Source organism: Ictidomys tridecemlineatus, chromosome 5 (genome assembly GCF_052094955.1).
Source record: "Ictidomys tridecemlineatus isolate mIctTri1 chromosome 5, mIctTri1.hap1, whole genome shotgun sequence".
Classification (NCBI taxonomy): domain Eukaryota; kingdom Metazoa; phylum Chordata; class Mammalia; order Rodentia; family Sciuridae; genus Ictidomys; species Ictidomys tridecemlineatus.
The window spans coordinates 109,444,752-109,465,149 of NC_135481.1; the positions used below are offsets into that span (position 1 = coordinate 109,444,752).

At 37.5% G+C, this 20,398-nt stretch overlaps 1 protein-coding gene across 15 annotated transcripts in view; it reads left to right on the forward strand.

Annotated features, from left to right (window-relative positions):
- The window catches only part of Zc3h14 (zinc finger CCCH-type containing 14), a 79,697-nt gene that overhangs the window by 23,560 nt on the left and 35,739 nt on the right, over positions 1 to 20,398 (forward strand). For 8 of the 15 annotated variants that reach the window (XR_013439201.1, XR_013439202.1, XM_078050680.1 and 5 more), the window contains 3 exons: positions 14,403 to 14,477; positions 18,995 to 19,154; positions 19,922 to 20,154. The exons of 2 other annotated variants lie outside the window; for them this stretch is intronic. Coding sequence is in view for 11 of the 13 variants with exons in the window: in XM_078050680.1 (XP_077906806.1) it covers positions 14,403 to 14,477; positions 18,995 to 19,154; positions 19,922 to 20,154 (468 nt within the window). In the remaining 2 variants the exon portion in view is untranslated. The remainder of the gene's footprint in view (positions 1 to 14,402; positions 14,478 to 18,994; positions 19,155 to 19,921; positions 20,155 to 20,398) is intronic. 5 more of the 15 variants (XM_078050686.1, XM_078050690.1, XM_078050685.1 and 2 more) reach the window with 2 other exon arrangements.

Consider the following 20,398-nt stretch of genomic DNA (forward strand, 5'->3'; position numbering starts at 1 on the left):
CCACATCCCCAGTCTAAGGTTTTTTTTGTTTTGTTTTTGGTGGTGTTGGGGATTGAACCCAGGGCTTTGTGCATGTGAGGCAAGCACTCTACCAACTGAGCTATACCCCAGCCCTTCAAATCTTGACCTTGCTGAGTTCTTCATCTGCCTAATTTAATTGAGAGCATTGCAGCTGCCCTTGTAATGAGACAGTATCTTAATTTCTCTGTACTTGTGTCGGTTTTTGCTTCATTTTGAGTCTGTCAGATACTGGATGCATACATATTTAAAACTGTTACATCTTCCTGCAAATTCAATCTTTAATCTTGATCTATGACCTCTATACCAAAGAATGCTTTTATCTTAAAGTTAGTTCTATCTAATGTAGCCATTTATTTAGAATTTGCCTTACATATGTTTTCCATGCCTTTGTTTTCAGTATTTTATGCTTTAGGCATATGTCTCTTAAATATCATAAAGCTAGAATTCTTTTTTTTTTTTTTTTTTTTTTGATCCCAAGGATTGAATGCAGGGGTGCTTAACCACTGAGCCACATCCCCAGCCCTTTTTAAATTTTTAAATTTTGAGACAGGGCCTTGAACTTGTGATCCTCCTGTCTCACCCTCCTGAGCTTCTGGTATTACAGGCATGTGCTACTAAACCCAACTAGATTTTTGTTTTTTAATTAGTCAAAGTTTGCCTTTTTATTGGAGCATTTAGGCTATTTACTAGAATTACTGATAAAGTTGGAGTGATTTCTGTCATCTTTTACTTTTTGTGGTATTGGAGATTAAACCCAGGGGAGCTACATCCCAAGTCCTTTTCACATTTTATTTTGGGACAGGGTTTTGGCTAAGTTGCTAAAGCTGGCCTTGAACTTTAGATCCTCCTATCTTAGCCTCACTGAGATTACAATTTATGCCACTACCCCTGGCTTCTGTCATCATCTTTTGATTTGTATTTGCCTGTTTTTCTGTTTTGTTCTTCTTGCCCTTTTTAAAGAATTCTTTTATTACATTATTGATAGCACTAGTTCTACATTTTTTGACTAGTTTTTTTTTTTAATAGTTGTCAATGGACCTTTATTTTATTTATTTATATGTGGTGCTGAGAATCGAACCCAGTGTTTCACACTTGCTAGGCAAGTGCTCCACTGCTGAGCCACAACCCCAGCCCTTGAAATAGTTATTCTTTAAGTGGTTACCACTGAAATTTGCTGTAGTATTGTAAGTTAATATCCTGACTGATTCCTAGATAGTAGAAGGACATTAGATTATCTTAGTTTTAGTCATTTCTCCATCAGTCAGGAAGGACATTGGTGTTGAGGACAGTAACTACCACAGCTTCCAGTGCTTTTTTTTTTGATGAAAACTTAGATTTGAGGTCTTCTGACCAAGAATCTGCAGTTTCATATTGTTGGAGAATTTGTTGTCTCCTTGAAAGTTGTAGCTCATCATAAGTTTACTGTGACTGAACCAAGAAAGAGAAAGCATATGCAGATTTCTACAGAAATTATGATTTCATGAAAAATTTTTAGGAGATAAGGCTGTTATTTTTCAGAGCACATTATCTTAGAATATAAAGAATTTCTTTTGATTGAGTTCTGTAGAATTTTGTTAATGACCTATTTTCTTGAACTATGAAATATGAATTTGTAGTCTCCAGAATAGTTGCTCTTGCTATACAAACAATTAAAAAATATTATGGACTGAAAAAAAAATCCTAGCTTCAGTCTCCACCCTCCTGATTTACATTGTTGGTCTTCTGAATGCATCATTGGATACTATTATTGTTTTGCCAAAGCTGTTTGTTGAGTTTTATCTATTTGTTTATTTTTTATTCATTCTTACATCTCAGTGTTATTTGAGGATCATCATTTTCTAATTTTAAGTATTTTTGAAATATTCTTTGCAAATTTCTATAGAACAGGTCTGTTGGTATTTTCCAAGTTTGTTTACCTATGAGTATTTTTATTTCTTATTGTTCTTGTACAGTAAGTTTTTGCTGTATATCCAAATCATGTTAACAAATTATTTACTATCAGCACTTTATATTCAATTGTCTTCTGGATTCCATTGTTGTTGAATGGACTTCTGATATTCTGTCATTTCTTTGTAGGTGATCTGTTCCTTTCTCTCTGGCTGCTTCTAAGATCTCTTTGTCTTTGGTGTTCTGAAGTTTTACTATGATTTGTCTAGGCCTGGATTTCCTTTTATTTTTCCTGTTTGGTTTATGTTGTATGAAAAATACCCATATATTTAAAATAAAACTTTATAAGTATGAAGTACATGTTCACCATAGAAAATTAAAAAAAACACAAAAATAATTTAATGTGTGATATACCTTCCAGTAGATTAGAAAATATTCAAATAGTATCATAGAATTAAAAGAAAAGCAATAGGGCTGGGGATGTGGCTCAAGCGGTAACGCGCTCGCCTGGCATGCGCTGGGTGCTGGGTTTGATCCTCAGCACCACAGAAAAATAAAATAAAGATGTTGTGTCCACCGAAAACTGAAAAATAAAAATATATATAAAAAAAAGAAAAGCAATATTCCTTGCTTCATTATTCTCAAAACTAGCCCCACTCCCCAGAAGTCACCATTTTTAAATGCTTCTGTTTATTATTATTATTGTTATTATTATTATTATTAATTAATTAATTAATTAATTTTTTTAAATGCTGAAATGGAATTTTTTTTTAAAGAGAGAGTGAGAGAGGGGAGGGAGAGAGAGAGAGAGAGAATTTTTTTTTTTTTTTTTTTAAAGAGAGAGTGACAGAGGAGAGAGAGAGAGAGAGAGAGAGAGAGAATTTTCAATATTTATTTTCTTTTTAGTTCTTGGCAGACACAACATCTTTGTTGGTATGTGGTGCTGAGGATCGAACCCGGGCCGCACGCATGCCAGGCGAGCGCGCTACCGCTTGAGCCACATCCCCAGCCCGAGAGAGAATTTTTAATATTTATTTTTTAGTTCTCGGTGGACACAACATCTTTGTTTGTATGTGGTGCTGAGGATCGAACCCGGGCCGCACGCATGCCAGGCGAGCGCGCTACCGCTTGAGCCACATCCCCAGCCCCATATTATTATTATTTTAAATACTTTTTTAGTTGTACATGGACACAATATCTTTATTTATTTATATTTATGTGATGGAGTTTTGAACCCAGTGCCTCACGCATGCAAAGTGATCCAACCCCAGTCCCTATTAGTAGTATTATTATTTATTCTTAATATTTGTTTTTAGTTATAGTTGGTACAATATCTTTATTTTTATATGGTGTTGAGGATCGAATCCAGTACCTCACTCGTGCAAGGCAAGTGCTCTGCCACTGAGCTACAGCCCCAGCCCCTGCCCCCTGTTATTTCTCTGTGCCTGTAACAATATGCTTATTGCATTATTTATCAGCTATAGATGGTATGTGTTGATTTCTTGCTGTGATATGTCAGGATCACATGCATACCTTTTTTGCATTCATGCTCATAGTAAGACCACTGTTCTTAGTTCACTAAATGGTTATATATAATTGTAATTTTAAGTAATATATTTAAATGCCTATTTCTTGTTCAATTAACTCAGTATATTTTGGCTCCCCAAATTTGTTGTTGTTACTGTTCATTTTAGCAGTACTGGAGATTGAATCCATGGCGCTCTACCACTGAGCCACATCCCCTGCCGTGTTTTTTTTTTTTTTTTTTTTTGAGAGAGAGTCTTATTAATTTGCCAAGGTAGCTTTGAGCTTGCAATTCTTTTGCCTCAGCCTACCAAGTAGCTGGGATTATAGGCATGTGCTACCATGTCTGTCCCCATCATGGGTGTGTTTTCAATTCTAGAGGGTGGAATTTATATTTCCTTCAATTCTTACACCTCCTTCCTCCCCCCACCTAAATTCTGTTAACTTTCATAATGTCAAGTTATCCAAATTTACATTTTGTTCTGACCTAGTTAAGGCTATGATGATTTGTAGGTTCACTTTAAATGTTGAAAACCAGCAAGCTGCATTCCAGTTAAGACTATATAAATATTTATTACAAGGGCAAATTTACATTTTATTTTTTAAGTTTTTCTTTTTGTTCTTTTGAGATTTCCTAGGGTCCCCTTCCCCCGCTTTATCCCTCTCTTTCATGGCTTTTGGTTTCCCCTTTTCACCTTTGGACTATTACTCTGTGCTATTGAAACTTTGGTCTTGCCTTTTTTCTTAGGCACCTTCTTCGTAGAGCATCTTTCCTCCTTTTCCAAGGCTATCATGCTAGCATTTACTCCTTGTATATCCTACATCCCTTTCTGTCTTCTCATTGTGTTCCTTCATTTTGTGGAAGCTTTTTAAGAAACTTTCATCATGAAGAAACTTTTTTTTTTTTTTTTTTGGTAGTACTAGGAATTGAACCCAGAAGTGCTTTACCATAGCTATACCCCTAGTCCATTTTTTATTTTAAGATAAAGTCTCATTAAGTTGCCCATGCTGGCCTTGAACTTGCTGTCCTCCTGCCTCAGCTTCTCTAGTAATCAGGAGGTTAAGTTTTAAGGTTAAGTGCTTAGAAATACAAGGCTCTGCTGTATGATTTATACCTTGGCTTGGTGCAGAGAAGTAGTTGTTGTTGTTTCATATTGGGGATTGAACCCAGGGATGCTTAACCACTGAGCCACATCCCCAGACAATTTAAAAATTTTTCAGTGTTGAGTCAAGGTCTTACCAAGTTGCTTAAGGTCTTTACTATGTTGCTGAAGCTGGCTTTTGACTTGTAGGATTACAGGCATGTACCACTGCATCTGGCCCTTTTCTTTTTTATTTTGAGGCAGGGCCTCACTTAGTGGCTGAGGCTGACCTTAAACTTGGGATCCTCCTGCCTCAGCCTCCCCAATTGCTAGGATTACATGTATGTGTGTCCCCATTCCCAATTTGGTAGAATTCTAAGTTGAATGTTTTGTCCTTCTGAAAATCTCTGAAGAAAAGTCTTGCATTATTTCTTTTAAATGTTTACTTTTTTGTTTTTATTGTTTGGTTTTTTTGAAAGTTCTATTGGGTGATAAGCTTCTACCTGGATCTTCTGTTTTATGTTTTTGTTTTTTGTTTTTTTTCCTGTTTTTCACTTGATCTTGTTCTCCCCTTCCCCACTACATTACAGGAGATTAAACTCAGAGTGCTCTACCACTGAGCTACATCCCAGCCTTTTTTATTTTGGCACCAGGGTTGAACCCAGAGGGACTTTACCACTGAGCTGCATCCTCATCCCCCAACCCCCCTTTTTAAATTTTATGATAGGATCTTGCTAAATTGCTTAGAACCTCACTAAATTACTGTGGCCGGCCTCAAATTTGGAATCCTTCTGTCTCAGCCTCCTGAGTTTCTGGGAGTATAGGCATGTGCCACTGCACCCGGCCTTTTTTATTTTTTATTTTGAGACAGGATCTTGCCAGGCTGACCTCAAACTTGCAGTCTCAAGTCTCTAGGATCACAGATGTGTATCATCACACATGGTCATACTGTTCTACACTCTTGAATGCTAACATATTTTGCAGATGCCCCTTGATTTATCATGGGGTTCTATCCCTATAAATCCAGTATAAATTAAGAAATATCATAACTTGAGAATGCATTTAATACATCTAATGCACCATTCTAGTTCTACTGAATTTTTATCACCTGTGCACCATTGTAAAATAACTTGAAGGCCAACTGCATGTTTCAGTCACTCTACTGAACATAGTGGTCCCAGTTTAAGAAAAGGCAGTACTACTAAAGACTACCTGTAGTCATGATGGGGCTAAGTTCTACAGACTGGCTTATTTTTAAAAGAGCTACAATTGGCCTTGAGTTAAGGAGGAATTTCCTGGAGAATATACTGAATATATTTCCTGGTGAAATACTCCTATTAGTCTGGATTTTCTCAGGTAATTTACTCTTTTTTTTTTTTTTTTTTTTAAGAAATGAACTCTCTTTAAATACATTTTTAGTTTGTCTTTTAAATATTTGTGGCTATCCCACTCTGTCTTGTGCTCTGCTTCACATTCTTTGTGGTTGTGGCTCATTGCTCTAATTTCTCTGTTGATCTTTGTTTCATGGAATGCAAGGATATATATGTATGTATATCATTGCACATAGTCAAACTCACCTAATTTTCTTCTCCAGTTTTTTTTTTTTCATGCAGACTTTCTCATTTAATTAATGGCAGCTTTTATCTTTCTAGGTACACAGCCCAGAAACTTGTTCTTTTTTTCAAGCTGAGAGCTGTCCTCCTTCTTTCTTTTCTTCCTTCTTTCCTCCCTCCCTCCCTCCCTCCCTGTGTTCTCCCTTTATCTTCCCCCATCCTTTTTCCTAACTGTTGGCCTCTACCTTCGGAATATGCTTAATTTATCACTACTTATCCCCTTCACCTCTGCTATCCAAGTCGATGCCACCATTAATGACTTGCCTTGATTATTGGAATAGTGTTCCTACAGGTGTGTGCTTTCAAACCTGCTTCTTTCAGTCTACCCTCACAGCAACAGAGTAATTCTTTTAAACTAATTAGATTGTATCATTGTCCTGTACCTTTGATAGATCCTTATTACATTCCAAGTGATTTCAAATCCTCCCTGGTCTCATCACCTACCACCGTCTCCTTCTCTGGCTCCCTGTTCTTGCTGTTGGGCAGATGCTTAGCAAGCCTCTTAAGGACACATGAAAAGAATATTTCTGATGTGCTTTCACCCTCTCCTTGGAATGTTTTCTTCAGGTCCATATATCTCAACCAAATATCATCTCTGAGCCTTTCTTGGTCCCCCATCTTCACAGTCCTTATCCTAACTTTTCCAAAACTTCATTCTTCTGCACAATCTTTTTACCAATGAATATATGAAAACTGTTCATAGTTTAGGGTATTTTGTTTTTTAGGGTTTGTTTGGTTTGTGTGTTTGGCATAGTACTGTACCTCATATATGCTATCCAAGCACTCTAACCATCAAATGAGTCCCATCCCACTAATAATGTATTTTTATCCAGAATCAGCTTTTTATATATCAACATGAAAATGACATTTTGTTTTATTAATTTGTTGTATTAGTTGGGATTTAATATAGGGATCCTCCACCACCAAGTGAAACCCCCAACCCTTATAAAAAAATTTATTTTGAGACAGGGTCTAAGTTGCCCAGGTTGGCCTTGAAATCGTGATCCTCTTGCCTTAGCTTCTGGAGTTGCAGGGATCATAGGCGTGTGCTACCACTCTGACAAAAATGTCATATTTTACCATATTTGTGTGTATGTGTATGTGGGTTTTTTTTTTTTTTTTTGCTGCTCTTGGGGTTCATGCCTACAGAGTGCTCATTTTTGGCTTTCTGTGCTCTGCCTTATGTAGCTAGCATTTTCTCCATAGATTGTCTGTTTTACAGACTTTGTTAAATTTTTACCTTCTACGATCCCCTCCCTAATGTCCATATCTACATCAGTGACCTCCATATTTTTTTTTACCATACAGTTTTTTGTAAAGTCATTTTAGAATGTGTACACTTAATGTTTATATGTATACACTGTTGTTTGTATGCTAAAAATTGTTTTTAAAAAATCTTAGAATGATAGGATAGAGATGTAGATATTTCTTTTTGGGGGCTGTAGGGTACTGGAGGATTGAACTCTGGGGCACTCAACCACTGAGCCACATCCCCAGCTGTATTGTGTATTTTATTTAGAGACAGGGTCTCACAGAATTGCTTAGTGCCTTGCCATTGCTGAGGCTTGCTTTGAACTTGTGATCCTCCTGCCTCAGCCTGCCAAACTTCTGGGATCACAGGCGAGCACCACGGCTTCCAAAGTGGATATTTCTAATGTAGAATTTTTTATACTTTAGTGAATTTGAAGCCAGTGCTTTATTTATGGCATTTGTAAGTTCTTTACTTGATATTTATGAACTCTCCAGGAGAGACTAAATGCATATTACACATAGATTTTCATGAGATAACGTACCTGTAAACCCATCTAAAGTTGAAAATATCCTTAGTCACAAGTGCAGACTAGAAGTCTGAATAGCTCATGTAATTTATTGAATATAACAGACTGGAGTACAGTACTGGTTACTGCCACTGCCCAGCATCACAAAGAGAATATCTAACCACATATCACTATTCCAGGAGAGATCAAAATTCAAGGTATAGGGGCTGGGGATGTGGCTCAAGTGGTAGCGCGCTCGCCTGGCATGCGTGCGGCCCGGGTTCGATCCTCAGCACCATATACCAACAAAGATGTTGTGTCCGCCGAGAACTAAAAAATTTAAAAAAAAAAAAAAAATTCAAGGTATAGTCTCTGCTGGATGTGTATTGCTTCAATCCCATGGTAAAATTGAAAAACTGAAGTTAAACCATCATAAGTTGGGTGCTGTGTAAATTTGTCTATTTCATCTTGGAACAGAAACACTATGAAAGATTCTTAGTAAAGCTTTTTTTATTAAAGCAAACAAGAAAAATTCCCCTTCCAACCTCCATTCTGCTCACTGACTTTCTTGGAGTTAAGCACTACACTTAGAAGTTTGCTGTGTGTTAGTATAATCTAGTAGGTATTTTTCATATATGTGAATGTGTATACCCTTGATGTATCAAGTGGAATTATATGTTTGTTATATGAATACATACATACATGTACATATAAAATCAGAACTATACCATATGGAATCCTCTGGTATTTTATTCCATTTGATGTACCATGGAGAAATGTGTAATATCAGTATGAATTCAGGACCCAGACTGTTTAGGGTATTAATCCAGGCCCTGCCACTTACTAACTCACCTTAACTTTCAGTGTCCCAGTTTACTAACCTGTGAATAGGAATCAACAGTTGTATCTACTTCATGATTGTGAGTAGTAAATGTTAAAATATACAAACTTTTTCTGCTATTTACATTAGAATCTTTGTGAGAGCCTTATTTTGCATTCTAAAATTGGCTGGGTGATAGAGGAAGTATCATCTGGTCTCTCATTTAGGTTTTGTTTCTTTGTGATTTGTCTCCATTGGACTGCTTGCCTGCTTTTTTCATTGAGGTTGTTTGCTGCCCTCTAGTGAACAAACTAGTTAGCAAGTGCTGCTCTTAATGTTGACTGTAGATGTTGTCTGACAGCTGGTTCTCTTAAAAAAAACTATATGAATCTAAAGCCATGTCAATTTTGCACATTATTTTCTGCCTAAATTAAATTTTGAAGAGTGAGATTTATGATTCGTAAAATGAAGAAATAAAGGTCTAAATTTCAACAGTTAGCCTTTTGTTTGTTCAATTATTGTGAATGATAGCTATTTGGGAAACGAAAGGCTGCAGGTTTTTTAAAAATTTTTTTTAGTTATAGTTGGACACAATATCTTTATTTATTTATTTTTATGTTTTGCTGAGGATCGAACTCAGCACCTCCCATATGCTAAGTGAGTAGTCAACCGCTGAGCCCCAGCCCCAGCCCCAAGGCTGCAGTTCTTTAAGAAGTCTTTTTTTGAGCCAGGTACGGTGGTGTACACTTTTAATCCCAGCAACCCAGGAGACTGAGGCAGAAGGATCAGAAGTTCAAGGCTAACCTCAGCAGTATAGAGAGACCTTATCTTAAAATGAAAAATAAAAAGCTTTGGGAATGTGGCTCAGAGGTTGAGTACCCCTGGGTTCAGTCCGTAATACCAAAACAAAAAACAACCCCCCCAAAAAAAACCTCTTATGAAGAGGTTGTAATAATGTCTACATACTTGGTATGCTTTTAATTTGTACAGCTTATTTTTTGCCTGGGGAGTAAACCAAAATGAAAACAACTTTTCTCAAACTAAAGCCATGGAAAGATTTTTGATGTTAATGGACCTGAAAACTTTAATACTGTGAAGATGGCAGTAGTCCCCAAGTTGATCAACAAGTTCAACTTAATCTCTGTTGAAATACTAGCTGGCCTTTTGGTAGAATTTGGCAAACTGATCCTAAAATTGATATGGGAAGAAAAGTGTACCTAGAATAGCCACAACTATTGAAAAAGAATAATTTTGGGAGGGGTTAATGTTTCTCAGTTTCAAAACTCGATACTCAAAGCTATAGTAATTCAGACTCTGTTGTCCTGTCATAATGTTAAACATGTAGGCCAGTGAAACATTATTGAGAGTCTGGAAATGAGCTCATACATTTATGATTGGTTTTTGGCAAGGGCACTCAGACAATTCAGTAGTGGAAAAAGAGTAATTTTTTTTTTTAAACCATTAGTGCTGGAACAGCTGGATATCCACACACAAAAGAATGAAGTTGAGCCCTTAACAAATATAATGTATAAAACTTAACTAAAAATTGATCAAAGAACCCACATTGAAAAGCTATAAATCTATAAAACTCTTAGAAGAAAATAGTTGTAAATCTGTATGATCTTGGATTAAGGATTCGTTTTTGTTTTAATTTATTTTTTTATCTTTTAAAGAATTAGTTTCTTAGATATGATACTAAAAGCACAGCAACAAATAAATAGATGAATTTCATCAAAGTTAAAATCTTGTGTTTCAAAGAATACCAAAAAAATGAGAATATCAAAAAAATGAGAAGACAACTCCGAGAATGGGAGAAAATACCTGAAAATCACACATCTAATAATGATCTAGTGTCAAATCAAGCCTATCCTTAATTCCACACGTTAAGTGCAGTTGAAGTCCATTTTTCCATATGTAATTTTTACAGAGATTTTGTGTGTGATCATGAGTCTATTTACCTTCCCTACTCATATTCTGCAAAGATAATGCTAGTGCAGTTCTATTTATACCGTTTTCAAGGGGAAATGAAATTTAAGGTAAAATAAAATACACAAATAGCCATGGCTAGGCATGGTGGCACATGTCTACAATCCCGTTCACTTGGGAAGCTGAGGTGAAAGAGTAATACAAGTTTGAAAATTATGGTTTAATGGACAAAAGGGAAAAAGTACATTAAATTCATAACATATTCAGATATAAAGCACCTGCTGTTGTTATATTGCTTAATTTAAGGCGTAGCTCCTCAGTGTTCCCATAATATGAAGTAAATAATAGGAAATTCTTTTTGCTGTCACATGTCTCTCTTCAACCAATCAGAAACCAGTATGATTTGTATGTAATAATAGGGTTTATTTGGAGAGGACCTATAAGTAGGACTCAGAAGTTACAGCTGGCTGTGTATTAGGGCTTCTTAGTTGTAGCCAAGAGAAAATTGGTCTGGTGTGTTTAGTTTTTCAGATTTAAGTTCTGACTCTAGAAATGTACAACCTTAATTTTTCAGTTACAGGTTTTAAAATGTTACTCACTCTTAATACTTATTGAGGTAACATCATTGATCACTGCTTTTACTTTTGATAAGACAATTTAATGGGCTGTGAAGGAAAAATTAACAGATATTTAGAGATAATTTTATGAGAATGTCTTCGAGGTTTCCATCACCATCTCTACCGATTTTCCTCTCACCAGAGCCAGTAGATTTAGGTTCTGTAACAAGTTCTTCTTGTTCACAAAATGAGCTAGACAATATTTCCCACCTTCTAAGGAAAATATCAACTGATATCAATGAAATTAAAGGAATGAAAGCAGCAATTTTGACGGTGGAAGCAAATCTTTTTGATCTCAGTGTTAGAGTGTCTCAGAACGAAGCAAAGATATCATCTTTGGAGGTTAAAATGAATGAATATTCAGCATCGACATCTGAATGCAACAGACAGTTGGAAGATTTTCAAGAGGAAATAGATTTTGAATCACAGTCAAGGGCTACTGATGTAAAAATAATTGGCTTCCTTAGAAATATTGAGAAAGGTAAACTCTGGTATCTTCTAGGTACTCATCGTTTGACTTTATCTTTCCATACATCTTGACTGTAACTCTGATTTGGAGGCAGTAAGGCATAGAAAAGTCAAATTTTTTTGACTACATGATTTAACTTAGAAACTTAGACTTTGTCAGAATTCCACCTATTTTTAGTGGAGCTCTGTCAAATGATATAAAGATGAGCATAGAGACGAAGCAAAACTTTAAAAGTGAATGATTTCAAGTATCTGTGAGAAATTATTTTAAAATGTATAATTATTATCTACAGTTACGTTAAAGAGACCTGTTATGGTATTTGAATCTGGTATTTGGGTTCTAAGAACATTTTTTTCTGTAACCTGTCACATGTCAGTTTTTTAGTCTGTCTCGTAGGAATACAGTTTGACTAAATGACCTCTGGGTTTCAGGTCCGTTTATCAGAATTTGTGTATTTGCCACGATAATTTTGAAAGGAATTCATCTCTTTTTTGGGGCACACCGCTGAAGAGTAGTGTAATGTAACTTTCTTTTAATAGGAAATAACAAATGAAATATCAAATTGAGTGTTTTTAATTTTTTTTTTTTAAAGAGAGAGAGAGGGGGGAGAGAGAGAGATAGAGAGAGAGAGAGAATTTTTAATATTTATTTTTTAGTTCTCGGCGGACACAACATCTTTGTTGGTATGTGGTGCTGAGGATCAAACCCGGGCTGCACGCATGCCAGGCGAGCGCGATACCGCTTGAGCCACATCCCCAGCCCAATTTTTTTTTTTTAATCTAATGAAATGTGGTACTTGATGAGAGATGGTCCACTTATATATTTGCAATGATAAAGCAAAGCCTGTCCTTGGGAAACAAAACATAATAGGTCCACTGTAGTATGTAACACTTTTTATTTTAAATGTGACACTTCTGTACGAAATTAGCAAGTAGGTGTGTAATATTGTTAAGCATTGGGACGAGGGATACAGAGAAGTGTCAGTCCTCTCATGCAGCTAATGAAGATATAGTCATTTCTTGGCTGTTTTGTGGGCAGTATGACTATTAGTAATATTATGAATTAATATTATAAATCTAAAATGAAGAACTAATATGAACCTTTTTAAGAAATAATGAGCCAGGCTTGGCGATGCATGTTCAGCTACTCGGGAGGCAGGAGGATCACAGGTTCTCAAGGCCAGCCTCTGCATCTTAGTGAGACCCTGTCTCAAAACTGCTTGGGGATGTAGCTCAGTGGTAGAGTGCCCCTGGGTTCAGTCCTAGTTCTGGGGGAAAAAAGAAGTCATATTAGCACTCTTTAATTGAGCACCTTTTCAGTTGGAGATTCAACAGTCCTTTATAATACATCACCTAACAAAGGACATAGTCTCAGAAATGTGTCACTAGGTGATTTTATTGTCATGCAAATAGGTTTCTACAAACTAAGAGAGTTGCAACGGTCACTGGGCAGTACAATCCTGTGGACCAACATCATATATCTGATTCAACTGAAACCTCTTTAGCGGTGTTCTGACCACCTTCATGTTTGCCCATGTAAGGGCCTGAATGCTTCTGAGTGTTGTACTTGTTTGTTGCTCTTTCTGTATTCATCAAGGCCCATGGTTTACTTTTGAGAATTTTGTTTTCATTTTTTATTTGTTCTTTTTAGATACACAGTAGATACACATACATGGAGTAGAACTTATTCTAATTAGGATCTCATTTTTGTGGTTGTAAATGATGTGGAGTTTCATTGGTTATATATTCACATATGAACATGGGAAAGTTATGTTCTGTCTTTTCCTATTTCCACCTTCCCTTCATTCCCCATTGTATAATCCAGTGAACTTCTATTCTACTCCCCCATCCTCCTCCCCATTGTGTGTTAGTAACCACATATCAGAGAGAACATTCAGCCTTTGGTTTTTTGGGACTGGCTTATTTCACTTAGCATAATAGTCTCCAGTTCCATCCACTTACTGGCAAAATGCCATAATTTCGTTCTTCTTTATGGCTCAGTAATGTTCCATTGTATATACCACATTTTCTTTATCTCTTCTCTGTTGAAGCACCTTTTTTGGACAAGATAATTCTATGTTTTTCACATTTCACTGTCTTAATCATCAAAGATCATAGGATCAGTATGGGAGAAGTGAGCAGTATTGGTGAGACCCCAGGTGACAAAGGGAGAATCTGGGTTTGCTGTGTTTATGATACAGTTGACCTTGGCCAGTCTCCTGAGGCCCTCTGACCTTCCTCTGACTCTAACTCAGTTCTTCTCTCACAGGTTTTACTTCCAGCCCAAGAAAACTGGCTTCTCAGATGGAGAACCAGGAGTGTCCTTTCTGTTTTTGGTTTAATCTTGAGTACAGCTTTTTCTTTTTCTTTTTCTTTTTTTTTTTAAAGAATTTTTTAATATTTATTTTCTAGTTTTCAGCAGACACAACATCTTTGTTTGTATGTGGTGCTGAGGATCGAACCCGGGCTGCACGCATGCCAAGCGAGCACGCTACCGCTTGAGCCACATCCCCAGCCCCCAGCTTTTTCTTATACAGGGATATATGCCTGTGTTCTGTAAATATTATCAAAGTGTATTGTCAAAGCTTTGTTGACTTTTAATTAAGAACTCAGAAAGATTAATTTCTAGGAAACAAATGCTGGTATTTGTATTTTAAGTTAGTGAAGTTTTAAAATTTATATTCTAGGAACTCAACAGAGGCAATTATTATCCCGACTGCAAATTGACCCAGTAATGGCAGAAACACTGCAGATCAGTCAAGGTTGGTAATAAATTTTCACTGTAATTAGCAGTTTTCTGTTGCCATTGCCATTCCTTACCCCTCATTCATTGTGTCTTGTATTTCTTAGATCCTGCCCTAAGATATTACACTTAGATCTGTGGAAATATTTTAGGGCTTGGAGATAAGATCTGCATTTTCCTCATATTGTATGGTGTTTTTATTTTTTACCTCATTCAAAACCTTTTTCCTGCCATTCCTCCTTGAATCCTGGTGTTCATTCTCTTGCTGTCAGGGACAACTCAGGTTCTCTAACTTGCTCTTCCTCGTTAACCCCCTTTTCCATTACCCTGACGAGCTTTAGAATCCTCTACTTTACCCATTAGTCTTATCCTCACTTTGACTTCACTTGAGAATCCTATTGCCAAGGCCACATATAGTAACTTTTTTTAAAACCACTGTCGTATAATTGTTTGTCTCACTCACCCCAGACATACATACCACGGGGGAATTCAGGACTTGGGTGAGTGCTTTAGTTGTTTCCTCAGTGCCCAACCCCTTCCACCTGGCACATTCAGTGCCTTATAAATTCAGGGGACCATGGGATACCTGAAATCTATTTTCCTCCTTTCTTCTATTTACCCAAAGTCTGCTCTTTGTTAGAAGTTCTGGTCCTGGACTCCTTCCCTTTCAACCCCTTTCTGTATTTTCTTCACCCTACAGTATAGAAATACAGTGACTGTATTCCCTTACCCTTCTGCAGCTCTCTATCCCAGACAGATACCCTTTCCTTCTCTACGAATTCACCTTCATTCAGGTGCCAGATCTTACCCATCTGATGAGCATGACCATGTCACCATCTTCCTCCAGCTTGTCTCTGCCTTTCCTCTAGCTTCTTGCTTTTGCCTATGAAGTGTTGAGATGCTGTCCATTCTTGATTTTGCCCTCTCATCTTCCAGCATTCCATCCTGCTTTAGACATAGTAATTTTAACCCCTAGAAGTTTGACAATCAAGGTCTGTATACGCTAGACTCACTTCATCGGCTTTTGTGCTTTCTTTTTTTTTTTTTTTAAACCTGTAGTGCACATAAAGTTTGAAGTATCAAGTAGTTATTGTGTGAGGTTCATGAATGACTATAGTCCTTAAGTTCCTATCCTTTTTTTTTTCCTGAGAAATCTTCAGTTTTTGCATATTCTTCTTTAAAAAATTTTTTTTGAACATACCAATTTTGTTTCATGTTTGTAATACTTTTTATCTGAGAATGCTGAAGGTTTCTCACAGTTCTTTGGATTTTTTCTTTCTTGGTCTTGTTTTCAAGTTGTTTGTTTTGACTGTTTCATGGTAGAGGCTTTCCCTGTGGGGATCCTTGGTTGTCTCTTACTGAGTGAGGCATTCAAAGTGGATTGATATTTGGTTCATGGGTTTGGGCGTGGGGGCTCTTGACTTCATATTTGAATGTAGGTCCTGTATTGGGAGTGATTTGTCTTTCCTGTCTAGTTTTGGAGTGCCTTTAGGCTTTTCTTCTCAGGCTGGTTAGCTTTTCCAAAGAGGGCTGCATGGTGGGTACCTCAGCATTAATTATTATGCAATGTTTACCTAACATACCTCCCCATTTCAGTGTGGACTTCTTTCAGCATGGCTTGGCATCCCTTGATGCAGGGATTCTCTGTATTTACCTTCTCACAAGTCTAAAATTCCACTGTTTTTGGTTTAATGTAGGAAATGATTAAAGGTTATTAGAAAATCTACTACCTTTTAAATAAATTTTCATAATAAATATTTAGGTTGTTGTGGAATGTGCTGTCAAAGACCATCCTCTTTCATCCCTAGGCCTCTACGGCACATCTCTACATCACTCAGAAGGTCCTCACTGGAGAGGTAGGGGTAGGGGTAGGTGTGGTGAGGGTCAAACAAAACAAATCAGTGGAGCTAGTGTTTAGGAAGGACTGATTGCTTCTGAAGTGGACCCTTGAGCAGCATACCCCTCTTATGCCCTTCCCCTTTGCTGACATTTCCTGGGCTTTTGGAGAATCTCGTGATCTAAATAGGATTGCATTATTTTGGCTTAGAATTCAGTTTTTGCAATTCTGTTATTAATGCCTCCTCATCTGTTTTACACTTTCAAAATGTAGTTTTGTCTCCTTTTATAATTACTTTCTTTGTAGGTATATGCTTTGTTGTTTACCACTTGGGCTGGGTGGTGGGTACTCAGTGGTAGAGCACTTGTGGCACATACGTGAGGCACCACAAATTTTTAAAACTGATCTTTATTGACAGTTTCATGGGGCTTCAGGAGGGAACAAAAGTAATGCAGGGTCAGCTTGCTCTGTCTACCAGAAGACATCTCCCACTCTCATCTGCTTGTGACCCAGGCTACTCATGGGAAGCTTACAGAGGTGACCTGGTGGCTGGTGTAAATGGGAAGCTGTGGTTTCGGCACACACTTCCCTAAGCTCTGAGGCACATGACTCTTGCTTTCCATGTTTTCTTCGAGTTTTGATCCTTTGGCTTCCAGGACTCTGCTCTATTTGTTATTCCTATTCTCTAACAGCTTCTCTTCTCCACTGCTCCTTAGAAGGTAACCTCTTATCCATATCCCTGAGCTAAATTTTTTTGTGTTGCGGGGGGCAGGGGGCAGTACGTAACCCAGGGATGCTCTACCATTAAGCTTTATCCCAGCCCTTTTTATTTTGAGGCAGGGTCTTGCTAAATTGCCTAGGCTGTCTTTGAACTTGTAATCCTTCTGCCTCAGGCTTCTGAGTAGCTGGGATTAAGTGTGTGCCACTACACCTGGCTCCTCAGTGTTATTTTAATCTCAGTTTTGTGTTTCTCACCAGGTATGAACTAGTGGAACTACTTTCTCTTAGCACAGGGGGAGGAAGGAATGCTGCAGCAGATCAACTTCTGGGCTTTGCCTTTGCCAATCAGGAGATCTCAGTGCACAGTTAAAGAACTGGGGGCTATGAATTGGTCATCAATAATATGGAAAAAATACTGTTTTTCAGGCTTCCTAGGAGGATTCAGTGAGATGGCAGCACTGAATTCATCTCTGCATCTATTTCTCATCCTGAGGGTCAAATCTGTTTTCTTCCTAAACATTTAAGAATCCCACAATGACTTGAGGCTAAATATGTCTAAAATTGAAATTTACATTACCTTTTAAATCTTCTCTTTTTCCTGTATTTTCCATCTCATCTTTCTCTCTTTCTCTTAACCATCTTGTTCCCCTTTGCCATCTCTTCTACCTTTGCTGGGGAGAGCAGGGATGTCCTTTCCTGATAAAGCAGCTGTTGGGACATCCTGGTGCTGATGGGATGTGGAGTGTGTCTTCTCCCCCTCTTAGGTATGTTATAGGGACAGAAGGTTGAAGAATCTCAGAACTCATGTCCTTCTGTAACACTGTTTTTCTAAAAACCAACTTGGTCATGTCACTTCTCTACATAGAAATCTGTTCATTTCTTATTACTTCCAGACCAGAATCCAAAGAATTGAGACATACAACATCAACATCCTTCATTGTATTCTTGCCACTCATCTGCTCAGCCTTCTGCACACACCTGTGCAGCCACTCCATGTTTCTCCTGTTTTCTCATAGACCTTGTTAGGTCCCTTGTTTTGCCACATGTGCTTTTCTTTGCATGAAGTGCTTTCTTTGCTCTCTGGCACTCATTCCTTTAATACTCACTCAACTCTTCATCCTTGGCAAGCTTTTCCTTGATTCTTCAGGTCGAGCAGGTTGCTTTGTATTTTCCCAACACTTGTTTGTATCCCTTTGAGGTCGTGCTGTTCTGGAATTGTGTATATGTCTATTTCCCCCCCTTTTCTTTGTGTATCTGGCATAGTACTCTCAGCTGTGTAGTAATTATTTGTTCAGGAGTGAATATCCTGTGAATTTTGGTCCCTATTATTAAAAATATTAAATTTAGTTGGTGGCATACTGATAGGTCAGCCATATCCATTCTGGGCTGTAGGTCTCATATATTATAGTCAGTCTCAAGCATATTGTAGATGATACGAGCTTGTGGTTATTTGCATTGAACGTCAGTGTAATGCCCATTTGTGATAATTCCCTTTCAAAGTAGTCCTCTATCTACAATCAGGTAGAAAACAAGCCACATGAATTACTTTTAGCAGGTTTTGTTCTTCTCTGTAAGGACTACTGTGTAGAATGAGCAAAACAGATTTTAGAAAACTAGTTCAACATGTGTATCATGATTCTAGGCATCTATAATTCTCCGTGTCTTTAGAAAAAACTGTTCTGCTTTTAGTGGTTGATAATATCCTTTTAAATGAATCTCAGGAGAACCTTTCTTTGCTGTAGGCAGGAAGTGTTCATTCAAGTCATGTGTAATGTGCCATACGAGGAAGGGACTACTTGAGTTCTTTGAAAAGATGTTTGGGATAGAATTACAACACTTTTCCTGAGAAGAACCAGTTGTGATTTTCCTTTGAACGTAACTGTAATTTATAAAAGATTGACATTCTTCTCACATGTGTGATGTTGGGAATAAAAGGTGTATTCAAAAGTAAACATTTATGGCCAATTTTTTTGGCTCAGATTACTATGACATGGAATCCATGGTCCATGCAGACACAAGATCATTTATTCTGAAGAAGCCAAAGCTGTCTGAGGAAATAGTAGTGGCACCAAACCAAGAGTCGGGGATGAAGACTGCAGATACCCTTCGGGTACTTTCAGGACACCTTATGCAGACACGGTAGATGGTTTCTTTTTCTTGTGTAGCTAATTTGTGTGATTAGATAGTGCAGATCTACCAGTAGTTCCCAGCTTCCCTCCTCCCTGCCCCAGTTCCCAGCAGTGGGTGCTTTTATTGATTCAGTAGCTAGGCCGTGAATAGTTACCTAAATGCAGTTTTCAACAATTCCAGTTCATCTTTCTTGTTCAGAAATCCATTGATCTACAAATAAAACTTAGCATATAATTTAGCTCAGTAAGAGTTTTTTTTCTTTATGCACATGCACAAAATGAAATTTTAAACGCCAGGTAACCAGAATCAGGAAATTTTTCTAAAAACAGTTTGTAGATTGAATTTGAGAGATTCTTCCCTTAGAAAATGGTTCCTATATAGGAAGAAAAGTATTCTATATAGGAAGAAAAGTACAGTTAATAAAATTAGTATAGACATAAAACCGCTGGCCATTGTGATCTGGGCATCTGTGTTAATTTTTTGGTTTTATTTCCACGTTAACCTAGGGAGGATCAGGTGGACAGTAGAGTCAGTGTTGAGGGGAGATTGTCTTTAGTAATTAAGAAGTTAGGTCACTGGTGATGCTGCAGTGACTAGCCATGGCCACCTTGTGTTATCAGGAATCCATTAATGCTATACTTGGAATCTTAGCAAGTCTTTTTTTACTGAACCAAACACCAAGCAAGGGAGTAATAGTTCTGCTGAAGAGCACTTTAGGAGCTCAGCGTTTTGTGTTTGTTTCCCTAATTCTATGGTATTTTTTATCTGTCTGGCAGAGATCTTGTACAACCAGATAAACCTGCAAGTCCCAAGTTTATAGTGACGCTGGATGGTGTCCCCAGCCCCCCAGGATACATGTCAGATCAAGAGGAGGACATGTGCTTTGAAGGAATGAAACCCGTAAACCAAACTGCAGCCTCAAACAAGGGACTCAAAGGTCTCCTCCACCCACAGCAGTTGCAGTTGATGAGCAGGCAGCTTGGTGACCCAGATGGTAGCTTTTCCTACGGTGTGTTGAGAGCTCAGATTTTCCCTTCTCAGGGTGCTGACTTGTAAAGGGAATCCTTGACTTCTTTCTTTACCTTAAATAAATATTGGTTGGAGGCCTGGCTTTTATTTATATTCAGTAATGGCCTTTTCTTCTTTCAGACAAAACCATCTGTTATATCTCAGACGTTTTCTTCTGTGTTTCACAGCGGGGCTGTTATCCACACTTAAATGGAGTTTGGTGATGAAATCTAAATTGCCAATAA